This window comes from Globicephala melas, chromosome 18 (genome assembly GCF_963455315.2).
Source record: "Globicephala melas chromosome 18, mGloMel1.2, whole genome shotgun sequence".
In the NCBI taxonomy this organism is placed as follows: domain Eukaryota; kingdom Metazoa; phylum Chordata; class Mammalia; order Artiodactyla; family Delphinidae; genus Globicephala; species Globicephala melas.
In genome coordinates this window covers 9,857,235-9,872,012 of record NC_083331.1, presented here as the reverse complement: position 1 = coordinate 9,872,012, position 14,778 = coordinate 9,857,235, and the positions used below count along the sequence as shown (strand labels likewise).

Below are 14,778 nucleotides of genomic sequence, written 5' to 3'. Positions count from 1 at the left end.
CTCATGTCTCCTCTGCCAGGCAGTCAGCTGCCCAATCTTTACCGAGTCACCAGATTCCACGTTTAAAATTTTTCTCCAAATCATTCCCTTTCCATACCCACTACTGCTCTCAGAACAATGAACTTTAGAAACTTGAGTTCTAGTTCCAGCTGACACTAATTTGAATCTGAAATGAATCCCACCACCTACATCTTACCCCAAGTCTCCTGTTGCTCATATTTCTTCTCTAACGTAATGTAACTTTTGTCTGGTTATAATACTTAGGTCTATAAATCAGCAACTCTCAATCCTGTACACCAGGATTACCTGTGAAATTCTTACTTAAATCACACATTGGGCAGCAAAGGGTCCTATATGATGAGGACTGAAAATCCCTGCTCTAAATATTTGGAGGGCCTCAAAGTGAAATGCTTACTGTGATGGTCTGATGTTCAATTCTCAATTTTTCCACTCCCACACCATAAAGTTCACGTAGAATACACATAATTCTTGTCTTTTTTCCAGCACCTGATGGTCCATAGACTAACAGATGAGGAAAGTCACCACACTGCACCTGGAAAAAAAAGAACAAGGCATTTTCCCCAAACTACTGCCCAACCTGTGGAAGTAAACTACTTTTCAAGTATCAAATATTTTGTGTCTCTACCTATGAAACTTCAAAAATGTGTATGTGTGTGTGTGTATGTATATATAGAGAGACAGATCTTTAACTCTGAAATGTTGATTATCCCCCTGGGATTAATGTTACATTACTTATGTATCTAGCACAGTACATGTAAGATACAACACTATATGCTAGAAAGCAAGAAATCCCAAACCTGGCTGACTGTCAGAATCTTCCAGAGAACTTTTAATAAAAAGACTAATTACTGGACCCCATCCACAAGATTATGACTCAGTAACTGAGACTGATGCCTGTCGTAGTTTGGGCTTCTACAAATAGTCCCTTTGATAAGAAACGAGTGCATCTGGTTTTATTTGGAAGGTAAAGGAAAACTTTGTAGGGGAGCAGGAAAGCAAGGAAGGAAGGCAGCCAACAACAGTGTTGTTAACTTAAATACCACTCTGGGCATCTGGGGCGTGATCCTGCTGTGGATACTCCTGAAGCCAGTGCAAATACACCACACTATTAAACCACCCAAGGGTGGAGAAGCTGGAGTATGATACACTACCTCTCAACAATCCTTTGCTGGCTTGGGAAAGTGAACGGAGAGAAAGAGAGGGCATTAATTCCCTGACATTTCAAGTCTTCTTAGAGGTGTCATCAAGAGAAAGCCTTCAGGAAATGCAGATGCAGGGAGTTGGAAGTCGGTCTGTGTAATTTTATAAATTAAGAGCAAGGGAATGGAGTAGGACGCTGACAGTGCTGCATTTCAAAACAAGATTGTTTGTTTTTAAAAAAAAGTTCCCAGGTGATTGTGATGCTCAGTCAGGTCTGGGGATCAGTGTTATGAAGGCTATAAAGATGACAACACAGACCTTAGCTTCAGGTGCATAAAATCTTGTGGAGCAAAAGTTTTATAAATAACCATTTTAGAAAAAATGAAAATAAGTATATTAACAGAAGTGCTTGTTACAGTGAATTTTAATACTCTGTAAACTCATCTATCTCTGGCACTGAAAGAAAGAAGTGTCAAGGAAAGGAACTATTTACCTAAGACAACGCACGGAAAATAGTAGGTACTCCACAAATATAGCCTTCATTTTTTTAAACTTCTATCTCACCAAAATTAAGTTATGCTGCAAATGTTTCACACTTTTATTAGGTTGTAGATTCAAAGGTAAACAGGTGAATACTTTTGAAAAGCCGAATCTATTAACACAAGACTAATACACTAAATTTTTGTGCAAATATTTATTCCAAATTCTATAGAATAGAAAACTGGCAATAGAATATAAAATATATTCCATGGTTAAGAAAATCAAAGTCGAAGCTATTGTAAGAAAATGTAATTTGTCTATAAATGAAGCTGTATTCATTTATAAATTGCATTTTCTTAGAACAGCTTTGACTCTGATTTTCTTAACCATGGGATACATTTATTTAGATTTATTTAAACAGTATTTTAAATACTAAAAATAAATAAAATACTGAATTAATAGATTTACTTAAAATTAGGATAGTATTAGTATTGGAATACCAATAATTTTAAAAGAGAGTTTAAAAAAACACTTCACTCTCACAACACCACCAACTTTTCTAATGCCTTTCATATATAAGGATGGAGTTCTTTTATTATAATTTCTCACTGAAAAAAACTTTACAAATAGTACCTGTAATTCTGAAAAAGATGGGTACTGGAAGCCCAGAGGGCTGAGCAAAAACACTTCCATCATGAAGTGGTACTTTAGGCCCTTAAAAAGAGTAGATAAGTGGCTTTCTACTCAAGACCCTTCTTCCATCTCCACTCTCTACAAACTTCAGTTTGTTTTTCACAAAGCACTGCCATTAGATACTTTTATCAGCTACAACATAAAAATAGGCATCGCGACAGGAAAAGAAAAATCTGCCATTAAGGAATTAAACTTAAGGACAACCTAATACCACATAGTTTAGAATTAAAAATGACCTTAGAAATTAATAAACCCAATATCTTCCTTTTTGTAAATGCGGGCAATGACACCAAGACATTTTAATTTTAAGTAAGTTTATTAAAAAGTCAGATGATGTCACTTCTCTGTTCAAAACGTTCCAAAGGCTTCCCATCTCACTCTATTAAAATTTACTGTATCTGCACTTCCTCCCACCCCCAAACTCCCCCATTTCCTACTCCTCTTCCCGCTGGCCCACGGTTAGCCAGCCGCACTGGCCTCCCGAGTGACGGGCTGTGCACACTCCTGCCTCAGGCATTCTGCACCTGCGGTTCCCTCTACCCGCTCCACTCCTCGCCCCGGAGCTCCCTACTGTGGGCTCTCCCACTTCCTTCAAGCTTCGGCTCAGATGACAGTCCTCACGGAGACTTTCTTGGTTTACAAGCACAGGCCCCTCCCCCACACCGTGTCCTCGTCCCAGTTTTACTTTTCTCCACAGCATTCATCACCTTCTGAAGCGGGAGAGCGAAGGCCTCGCCTCCTCCGGCTCTCCCCGCCCCGTCCCGCCGACTCACCAAGTTGCGCAGCTGGGCCGCCTGCTCCTTGTGATAGTCCAGCTGTCCCAAAGAGCAGGGCCGGTATTTGTCCACCCAGAGGCTCATGCCGGCCCGAGTTCCCGGGGTCCGACACTCGAACTTCCCGCGCGCTCGCCCTCCGCTCCGGACTCACAAACAAGTTTTCCCGCGAGCTCCAAATCTCGCGACATCACTACCTGCGCGGCGGCGTAAACGAGTTAGGGGCGGAAAGACTACGGAAGCCTAGTACGGACAGAATTGGAAGCAAAGTCGGCTATCACCTACTCGTTAATGCTCATTGTTTTATTTAATCATTTTCTTTGTTCTCACCCTCTATCATAGTACAGTAATTATTAAGCAAAATTGGAAATTTGGCTCTGATACTCTAGGAGTCAAATTCGGGAACTTAAGAGAGACCATCCTCCTAAATTCATTTCATTCGTTCATTCAATCACTCATTCGTTCTACAGAAACTTACAAAATATTTACTGTGTGGAGCTCTGTTTTTGGCACCAGAAAATATCCGGCTTTTCTCACTTGGCAGGCACCAAAAGAAGCTTTATTGAATAAACCGCTAAAACTAATATCTAATCTTCACTACCTTTCCTTACCTCCATTCCTCAAGATTCTTACTGAATTTAAAGCAAAGGAATCTAAAGGTCGTGAAAAGCTACAGAAATGTGGCCACTCAAACTGCACCTCTTAAATGCACTTCTCTAGGTGTATGTAATTTTAATTACTTATTTAACTTATGCTTTTATTTTACATATTGTTCAAAATCCTAAATACTGCCACAGGACAGGAATTGATTTCCAAATATGTTTAATAACCTTCTATCAAGGTGCCCCCTCTCATTCACTTATGACACAAGAATTTATTGAATTCTTTGAATCATCATATTTACTGAATTATTTCTGTGGGCAAGAAATTATTGGGCACAATTAATAACACCACCGGGCTTCCCTGGTGGCGCAGTGGTTGAGAGTCTGCCTGCCGATGCAGGGGACACGGGTTTGTGCCCCGGTCCGGGAAGATCCCACATGCCGCGGAGCGGATAGGCCCGTGAGCATGGCCGCTGAGCCACGCGTCCGGAGCCTGTGCTCCGCAACGGGAGAGGCCACAACAGTGAGAAGCCCGCGCACCGCAAAAAAAAAGAAAAAATAGTCACTAATAGATGTTGAAAGGGAGGATCTATTTTACATAAAATGGCATAAAAAATCAATTACAACTTTAAAAACACAAAATGTGATTAAATATTCAGTGTAAAAAGAAGAATGCCTTTATTTCTTTGAGGTTCTGAGGCACTTGTCACTGATATTATTTCATCTTGATGTTTTAAAAATGACTAATCTGTGGCCTCTGAGAGAGAGATCTAGTAATGAGGAGATCCCACAGTGGAAGAGAGCAAGAGGGCATTGCAGGCAACAGGGCAGGAAAATCCCAGGCAACAGTGATAGAGCAAGCTTGGCAAACGACCTATTCAGGCTGGAGTAGGAGGATAACTACCTCCTGAAGATGAAATTAGTATCTAATGTGCTCACGCATCCTGAGATGAGATTTATACATATGCAAGAGAATATGGGGAAATTAGCAGGATGTATTAATACATTAAAAACTAACCAATGAGAAAACAATTAGCAAGAGCAGTAAACATAAAAATTATATAAAAGGCATATGTAGTATCTAAGAAAGGAAACGTTATAACGTTTTATCATGTGGCTCAACTGTGCATAACACAGATTCAAAATAATATAAACACCACATACTTATCTAACTAGAAATTATGATATAAATGCACTGGGAAGATGACAGGAGGGGAAGTGTGTCTAGATTCTAAAACGCTGAGCAGTTTTCCCAGGGATTTCCTCGGTGATGGAAAGCTCTCTGCTGAGTGTCAGGGCATAGCTCCACCCTGGCCCGGCTTCATTCTGGCTTCTTTTTTGACTTTGATTAAGTCACTTTCTCTAGGCCTGAATGGACTCAACCACAAAAATGAAAGGCTGAGCTACATAACTCCTAAGGGCCCTGCAAGCCCTAACACTCTTTTCACTTTTGCACTCGTATCTGTACTTTTACCAAAAGAAAGAATTCCCAGTTGACATGTTTCTACAAAGTGGAATGGCAACACCAGTGAATGCTGGTTTTAGCAAATGGGACACAGAGACAATGGTCTAGGATGGGTGGCAGTCTATCATGACAGTTTTAGATCAGTTCATTGAAACATTGTTTTTGAAAATATAGTTTGCTTTTTTCTCTCAGAAATTATTATATTTTTATAAACTAGATAATATTTTCAGCAACATTATTATGCTTTTTCTATAATCACAGCAGCTCATTAACCCATACTGTTTGATTATTTTTTCTCATTTCCATATATCTTCTGCATTCCTCTTCACAGGAGTTACAAACAGAAATGCCAGCATGGGCTGGACAGGCAAATAAATGCATGATCTCAGCTTGGGAGAATAAAACAGGAAGAGAATGCAGTAAGTTTCTTCCCACCAAAAAGGGGTGGCAGCCCCTCAGCTTCACTCGATCACCCACAAGCGGGATTCTGGACCACTGGTCATAGAATTTCATGTGTTTTGAAAGAAGCCACAGTCCACATTTTTTTTGTACAATCAATCTCCTGAGAAAAACAAGGACACTGTCAGGGCCAACAGAACTTATCTGCAGGCCAGATTCAGCCTGCCTCCTTGGCTTGCGAACTCTGCTTAGACCTTGTAACATTCAAACCTCAGAAAGAGAAGCAACAAACTCAAAATTCAAATCATGCAGTATCTGGTTTATTCTCCCCTGCTTGATCCTGGAGGGAAAACTCTGGTGCAGACAGAAACGGAAACAATTGACCAAGAGAAGCAAGGAGCTGGTTTGATGGTCACTGATGCAAACATCCTCTTCCTCCTAGCATCAGGGATCCCAGCAGCTGGTAACTATTATCTGAAAGGCTATCACTCTGGTTTAACAGGTTAATGGAGTTTTGCCTGCTTGGTTTACAAAAACGTGTAATATAACACATTTATCTATATTTTTCACATTTGAAGACTAATCACGTTTTCTATAAATAATGTGTCCACAAATGATACTCAGAGATGTAAAGCAAAGCACATCTGACCATTTAGTAATTTATTTCCACAATAATCTGTAATATGGAAATCAATTTTCTTTTTCATTTCTGAATGAAAAGGCTCAGAAATCCCTTCAGTTTCATTTATTCTGTGAGTTGGATGATATATATTACAGCCAATAATTATAAAAGGCTTTTATTATAAATGTGATTGTATAAGTAAAAGTGCAAGGATCAGTAATAACTTCTAATAGAACCCCATTGATTTTCCTTATATTCCTTATACTTTTTTATGTCTCTGATATTTTTAATTCAAATACTCTGCTAAATTCCTCATCCTCTTAAGTTGGAGGAATGATTACATTTTATAGGAACTATTTACCCATAGAGGTAATTTTGAATTATCATGTCCTTTCCTATGGTGCTTTTGAATATTAGTCATTAGAAATATAGTTTCAAAAAGCAGTTCTGTTTATTCATGGGTTATGGGTTTGAAAACATCTGTATTTTAGATATTTCCCTAGGAACCATTTGTATTTCAAACTTACACATGATTTTGCTACTAATTATTGTAAGAAAAACATTAGACCTGCGATTTCTATGTTGCATTTCACTGGTAAAACTAGATACATTCTAAATAAAGGAGGTTTTAAAAAATTCTAAATAAAACAGCAACTATTCAAATCAGAACATGGTTTTTATGGTATACAATTAGCCTGGTTCAGCCACCTTTGAACATGGGTATATAAATAAAAAGAAAGCTAATTTAACAGGAATTTATATTTACAAACATCCCTCCATCCAAAACTGAAAACCATAACCAGTTCAAAAACAACATTGATCTTACACTAATGTCATGGTATCATTCTGCCAAGTTACAAAATTCCAGCTGCTTTAAGTAGGATACGCAATCTACTGTAAAAACAGACCCCCAAATCTATAATGATGCAAGAAAGATGGACTTTTATTTTTCACTTATGAAAGATCAAAAATGAGTGATCCTGAACAGCAAGTGGCTCTCTTGCAGTCAGTAATACAGGGTCACAGGCTCCTTCTCTCTTTTGTCTCTGCTATCTTCACCAGCTGGCATCCACAGCCTCCATACTTGTCTTCATCAAGCCCATGGAGAGGAGAAGAATGTGCAGGACCACATGTGGAAGGTTCCTGTGGGCCAGGACCAGAAGCAGCATATGGCATATCCCATTTGCTAGACTCAGTGGCGTACACACACCTAACTCGAATGGAAGCTGGAAAAAACAGTCCCCCTTTTGCGAGCTCCTGCTGCGGCCCCTTAGCACTATGTCTATGAAGCTCTTGTGATAAATTAACCTATAAACTGTTGTTACAGTTGTAGACAGCCTGTGGAATGACTGCTAAGTGTCAGGTGCTGCACTAGACCCTGGAGGAGAGACCCAAGGAGGAAGGCGTCGTGGTCCTTGTCTTCAAGGACTTTACTCTCTTACATGGGTTTTCATAGAAGAAGCTGACAGGGAACCAAAAAGGAAATGGAAGAGGACCCACACTTATATTGAGAGAGAGAAGTGTTTATGTTAGACACTTAGCTTAAGGCTTCACTCTATCCTTGCCACTCAAAGGGTGGTACCTGAATTAGAAACATCTGCAATACCTAAGAGCTTTATGAGAAACACAGACTCTCAGGCCCCACTCATCATCCTGGTCTGCATTTTAATAAGATCCCTAGATGATGTTTATACACATTAAAGTTTGAGAAACACTAGCCTATATCTCAATTAAGAGACTTATAAATTATTCTTCTATCTACATAGAATTAATACTTCTGTGTACACTCATAGACCAGTGCCAGATAAGAAAAGTTCTTTTGTATCATGCTGAGGAACTTGAATTCACAACATGTGACTTGTTATAGAAAAAAATATAAGACTAGAAAAAGTGTGGATGGTGGATTGGAATAGACAATGAAGCTGGGAGAACTGTTAAAAGCATACTGTGAACGTCTAGTCATGGGATGACATGAGCCTTTTCTAAGACAGTGCAACTAAGGACAGGTATTTAGAAGATACTTAGATGGGATTTGGGGGTACAGAGAAGAGTTGTCAAAAATATTTCTAAAATTTCTTATTTAAATGACTGAGTAATAGTAAAGCTATTTACTGAGCTCTGAAAGTTCAAGTGCATTTTGTTTATTTTTTTAATATTTATTTATTTATTTGGTAGTGCTGGGTCTTAGTTGTGGCAGGCAGGCTCCTTAGCTGCAGCACGTGCTCCTTAGTTGCGGCCGGTGGGCTCCTTAGTTGTGGCACATGGGCTACTTTAGTTGCAGCAGGCAGGCTCCTTACTTGAAGCTCGAGGGCTCCTTAGTTGCGGCTCGCCTGCTCCTTAGTTGCGGCATGCGAACTCTTAGTTGCGGCATGAGTGTGGGATCTAGTTCCCTGAACCCAGGCCCCCTGCATTGGGATCACATAGTCTTATCTACTGTGCCACCAGGGAAGTCCCTCAAGTGCATTTTAAATAAATAGAATTGCTCCTAAATTTTTATCTTGTCTATCATAAATTTAATAATATAGCCCAAGCCCTCAGTGAATGTTGTAAACACTGAAGAATGCAGACTTTCATCCTCGCCCCCCTCTACTTTTACTTATTTTATTAGTAATTTGAAGTACATTTTTCATATGACACATTAAAATCAACATATTATAGAACCACTGAATAAAGAACAGCTATGCCAAGTAAGCATTTCAAAGAAAATTTGCTTTTACCTCCTAGGGAAGTAGTTACTAAATGATTTTTGTCCCCCAAGAACGTTAAGTGTTATTAAATGAGAAAGTAGAGTTTTCAATTGGCCCCCAGGTGGCTGAGATTCTTTTTCCTGAGTCTTCAAGTTGTCACTGTTGTTCCCCAAAGTAAATTCTCGAATGTAGCAGAGCCTACAGAAGCTTTCAGTAAAGACCATTCAAAGGCTACTTCCCAGAGATACAGATTATAGTGGTCTGCAAAGTAACCAGATGCCTTGCTCTGCAAACTTTTAGACACAGCAAAAGAAAGTTTGTTTAAAACATAACAGACATACCTTGGAGATCTTGCAGGTTGGGTTTCACTGAAATAAAGCCAATATAGCAATAAAGTGAGTCACGAATTTTGGGGTTTCCCAAAATAAAAAGTTATGTTTACACTATACTGTAGTCTATTAAGTGTGCAATAGCATTATGTCTAAAAAAAAAATAATAATGTACATACCTTAATTTTAAAATAATTTATTGCTAAAAAAATGCTAGCCAGCATCTGAGCCTTCAGTGAGTCATAATCTTTTTGTTGGTGGAGGATTTGAAATATTATGAGAATTACCAAAATGTAACACAGAGACATGAAGTGAGCAAATGCTGTTGGAAAAATGGCACGGACAGACTTGCTCGAGGTAGTGTTGCCACGAACCTTCAATTTGTAAAAAACACAGTTCCTGCAAAGTGTAATAAAACGAGGTATGCCGTATACAATTGTGTTTGTTTCCTGGGGCTGCCATAACAAATTACCACAAACTTGGTGGCCTAAAACAACAGAAATGTATGCTTCCACAGTTCTGGAGGCCAGAAGTCTGAAATCAAGTTGTCGGCAGTGTCAGTTCTTTCTGGAGCCTCAGAGGGAGAATTTACCACATGCCTCTCCCTAGCTTCTCTTCTAGTTGCTAGCAATCATTAGCATTCCTTGGGTTTAGATGCATCATTCTAATCTCTGCCTCTGTCTTTCCCTCTGTTTTTTTCTCCTCTGTCTGTATATCTCCAATCTCCCTCTTCCTTTTCTCATAAGAACACAAATCACTGGACTTAGGGCTCACCCAAAATCCAGGATCATCTCATCTGGAGATTTTTAACTTAATTTTATCTGTATAGACCCTATTTCCTTTGCCACTTGTAGCAACATAGATGGACCTGGAGGGCATTAAGCTAAGTGAAATAGGTCACACATAGAAAGACAAACACTGTATGATATCGTGTATATGTGGAATCTTAAAAATACAACAAACTAGTGAATAAAACAAAAAAGAAGCAGACTCACAGATATGGAGAACAAACTAGTGATTACCAGTGGGGAGAGGGAAGGGGAGAGGGGCAATATAGGGGTAGGAGGGAAAAAGGGTTAATATGGGATTATATAAATCAAATGTGTGAAACTTTTGAAAATTGTAAAGCACTATGGAACTTAAAGAAACTTTTATTCAATAAATAGATAAATACCCTATTTCCAAATAAGGTCACATGCACAGGTGTTTTGGGGAGATGCAATTCAACCCACTACACAACCAATCCAAGTAGAAAAATGAGTTTTTGTGATGTCAAAGGGGCCAAAGACAATGAAACCCAAATTTAAGTTAATTTATCAAACCCATGGGCCTAAGAGGAGAAACAAAACTCTATTCAAAATAAATGCTCCCAGGGTACTCTCTATTCAGACTTCTTTTTTTCAGCTGATGAAGAGTCCTGTTTTTATATTTTTCTACAGGCTGCATTTTTCTACTACAAATTTTTTTTTCTTTGAATAGTTTAGAATGATAAAGGTTTTTGGAAGTGTTGAATCATCATTACTTTTTTCTTTTCCTTCAGCAATAAATCAAAGAAAAACAGAATGTTGCCTACTTTGCTTACACACCTTTTCCTCTCTTTATTGCAATTTTATTCACTAGGTGAATTTATGCTGAACATTTCCATATTTTCAGTTAACTTTTATTTACAGTTTTGAAATAGGAACCTCTGAACAATGAAAAGGGCAAAAAATCAACTGAAGTTCTTCGATGCCTACATGAAGCAAATATGTATATCTGCTTAATAGCTAAATAATGTTAAATATGTCCACTGAGACCAAACTTTAGTTTTACTTTAAGAATTTAAAAGATCTTTTTAAGGGAATTAAAGTCTTTTTTAAAAAAGCAATTTGCATTTTGGCAACCTTTGTTTATAGATCTCTCATCAGTAGATGATAAATAACTTGGAAACTAATTTTATATTTTCAACAATATTTACTGATGAAAAGTATAAATAGAGATGTTTGAAAGAATTCCAATGTAGATTCCACATAACTGCTTTTTAAAAAAAATTTCTTCCTTTATTGCATTGTTGAATTCATTCCAAACTATTCATCAAGTACTTGCTCTGAGCTGAGCACTGTTTTCAGGAAACAGTGAATAGGCAAACTACATCCCCTTTTTCATGGGATGTCATCCTAGCAGGAGGAGACAGACAATAAATAAGCACCAGGATAATTTCAGGTATTGATGAACACAGTGAAGACAATCATGGAGGGCAATGTGACTGAGTGTGACACAAGAGTGTGAGGTGAGAGATGTCTGCTTTAACTAAAGTAATCAGGGAAGCCCTCCCTAAGGAGATGATGTTAGAATTGACACTGAAGGATGAAAAGGTACTTTTAATACTGCTGAAATGGCTAACTCTGTTATTAGCAAAGCCAAATTCATTCACTCTCACACTGAGCACAAGAAGTCCAAAGGAAAAAGAAATGATGCCAAATGCTTCAAGACAAGATTTGAAACAGAACATGTATTTCCAAGTTGATGACTCATTATAGATCTAGTGTGTATGGCCAGAAAACACCTTATATGTATGGCCCGAAACCAGCTGGGAAGCATTCCAGATCCAGCCCTGTGGTCCTTGTGCCCAGATGCATTTTTATTCGATAGATTCTGGGCATGTCAGCAGCAGGACCTTAGCAGCAAACAGCAGTAAGGGGTTGAACTGAAATCCTGGGGAACCCTTTCTCCAGTCTGCCTTTTCCTCATACACAGTCAGCACTTAGTTGCACATGACCAAATCCCCGTGGTCCCTAGGGTTTAGAGGGGTTGACCTGAAAAAGCTTAAAGGGAGGATGAGGATTTAAAACAGAGCCTAATTTTTGGTAGAGAAGCAAAGAAAAGCTTTCCAGTGTATTACCTCAGTCTCCCAGTGCTGCACCTGGATAGAACCCAGCAGAATACCTATCTTGAAGTTATGGTCAGATTTTTAATTTGCATTGGAGGTCAAGCTTTGGATTCTATTCAAGACCAAATCAGTGGTCATTATTATTATTTTGGTTCCCATTCTTTTTCTTTTAAAAAATCAATTATATTGAGGCATAATTTATAAACCATAAAATGTTTACAGGTTAATCTGTGTTGACAAATGTAAATATCTGTGTAAACATCACACAACGAAGATACAAAGTACTGCCAAGGGTTCTCTTGTGATACTTCTCATTCTATTCTTATTCTCCACCCTCGGTCCTAAGAACACTGACCTACTTTCAATCACTATGAATTTGTCTTTCCTGGAGGTTCATATAAATGGAATCAGACAGCATGTGACCTTTTGTGTCTGGCTTTTTCCATTTAGCATAAAACTTGGAGATTTATCTGTGTTGCTCCATGTTTCAGTAGTTTATTACTTTTAATAGCTGAGAAATATTCCATTGTATAGATATACCACAATTTATTCACTCACGTCTTGATGGACATTTGGGTTTCCAATTTTTACTAATATGAATAAAGATGTTATTAACATTCAGGTATATGGATATACCTGATGTGGTATATCCATATATCTCATTTTTCTTGAGTAAATATCTGAGTGGAATTGCTGGGTTATACGGTTAAGGGTATATTCAACTTTATAAGAAATAGCTAAATAGTTTTCCAAAGTTGTTGTACCATTTTACATTTCCATCAGCAATGTACGAGTGCTCCCATCTTTGCCAACATCTGGTATCTTATTCATTTATTTATTTATTTGTTTGTTTTCAGTCATTTGATTGAGTGTATATTTGAATGAGTGGTATTTCATTGTGGTTTTAATTTTTATTTGCCTGATGACTAATGATATTAAGCATTTTTTCATGTGCTTGTTGACCATTCATATATCTTCACTTGTGGTCCATTCAAATATTTTGCCCATTTTTAATTGGGCTGCTTTATGTTATTGAATTGTTAGAATTCTTTATATATGGTGGATATAGTCTTTTGTTAGGTATACATTGTGCGTATTGTCTCTCAATATGTGGCTTGCCTTTTCATTTTATTTATGGTAATTTTCAAAAAGCAAAATTGTTTTCTTTCTTTTTCCTATTACATTGCTGATTTTTTGTGTATTTTTCCTCTTGTCATATCCCTAATTTATGAATGTTGAGAAACTAAGATTATAATTTGTAATATATATTGCTAAATATTAAATGGGTAAAAAATTGTACTATGGCATTGAAAGAATGTTCTACAATTATAACTGCCTGTATTAGTTTTCCATAGCTAACACAAATGGTGCAGCGTAAGACAACACTTGTTTATTATGTTATAGTTCTATAGATCAGAAATCTGGTCACAGCATAGTTCAGGTAGTTCTCTGCTCCTGGTTTCATAAGGCCAAGATGAAGGTGTTTGCTGGGTGGATTCCTTTTTGCAAGTTCTAGAGATGAATCCACTTTCAGGTTCATTCAGGTTGTTGGCATAATCTAGTTCCTTGCAGTTGTATGACTCAGGTACCCGGTTCCTTGTTGACTGTTAGCTGGGGATTGTTCCCAAGGCTGCTCACTTTCCCTGGCACATGACACCCTTCAAAGCCAGCAATGGCAGCTGAGTTCTTGTCAAGGTCTCCATGTCCTTCTGCCTCATTTCTCCTGCCTTCCTCTTCTGCTGTATCTCTTTGACTAACTCTTGTGCCTTCCTCTTCTATTGATACTTATTAAGGGTTCACATGATTGGATGGGCATCACTGAGATAATCTAGAATAATCTTCTATTGGTTTGCAATCTTGGGAGCTTCCTGGGGGAAATCTAAACCTGCTCCCAAAACACATGAGATAAGAGACCGAAGAAAGAGGCAGAACACTCAGATTGGTAGGTTAGCAGGTTTAATAGCAAAAGGGAACTTACACACGAGGCTTGCCTTGGACAGCTGCAAGATGAGCAGATCTCCACACCCACTCACCAGAATCTTAAAAGTTTATAAAGAGAACTTAATTGGGTTTTGTCACATATACTGTCCAGATGGTCTCAGCAGCATCTTACTTTCCCAAGACTATGTCCCTGGAACAGCTCCCACTGTGAGAACAGTGGGCAGAAAGTATATTCCAAAATGGAGGAGGGGGTGAGGAGCCTCTGATTGCCCAGGTCCGGCTCTCAGTCAACTGGTGGTCACATCCTTTCAATTACTTCCTCCAACACCTCCCTGTTTTAGCTCACCTGATTATTAATCTTAATTATACCTACAAAAGTTCCTTTATAGAAGTACCTAGATTAGTGTTCATTGGGTAATGAGGGAATGGGAATCTTAAGGGAATGTCTTTAGAATTCTACCTAACACACTGCCTAACTAATATCTATATTATATGTTTATGTGACGGGGGTGTGGGGGAGAGTTAAAATTAGATTCAGCAACAGCAATAGGTTGGAGTGGAATTCTAAGAGGATATTTTAATTTGATATAATCATTTTAATGTTAAATATTAGCTTATAAATTAGAACTAGTAAGGTAAAATTTACACACATTCTGCATAGGCATTTTATTCAAACTGTCACTTTTTATGTTTCTTTAATCACTATCACACTGAGTGTGAAAAAAGGAAACCTTTATTTTTTTTAAATTTTGCTTTT

At 38.1% G+C, this 14,778-nt stretch overlaps 1 protein-coding gene across 6 annotated transcripts in view; it reads right to left on the bottom strand.

The window, feature by feature from the left end:
* Nucleotides 1-14,778, bottom strand: part of RFC3 (replication factor C subunit 3) — a 559,111-nt gene that overhangs the window by 338,577 nt on the left and 205,756 nt on the right. For 3 of the 6 annotated variants that reach the window (XM_060287864.1, XM_060287865.1, XM_060287866.1), the window contains exons 1-2: nt 2,921-3,049; nt 416-553 (exon numbers count right to left, since the gene is read on the bottom strand). In XM_060287864.1, the coding sequence (XP_060143847.1) occupies nt 416-553; nt 2,921-3,034 (252 nt within the window). In that variant the 5' untranslated portion in view covers nt 3,035-3,049. Of the gene's footprint in view, nt 1-415; nt 554-1,172; nt 1,276-2,920; nt 3,050-3,107; nt 3,313-14,778 lie in introns of those variants that run through there. The other 3 variants (XM_030882524.3, XM_060287867.2, XM_070044071.1) reach the window with 3 other exon arrangements.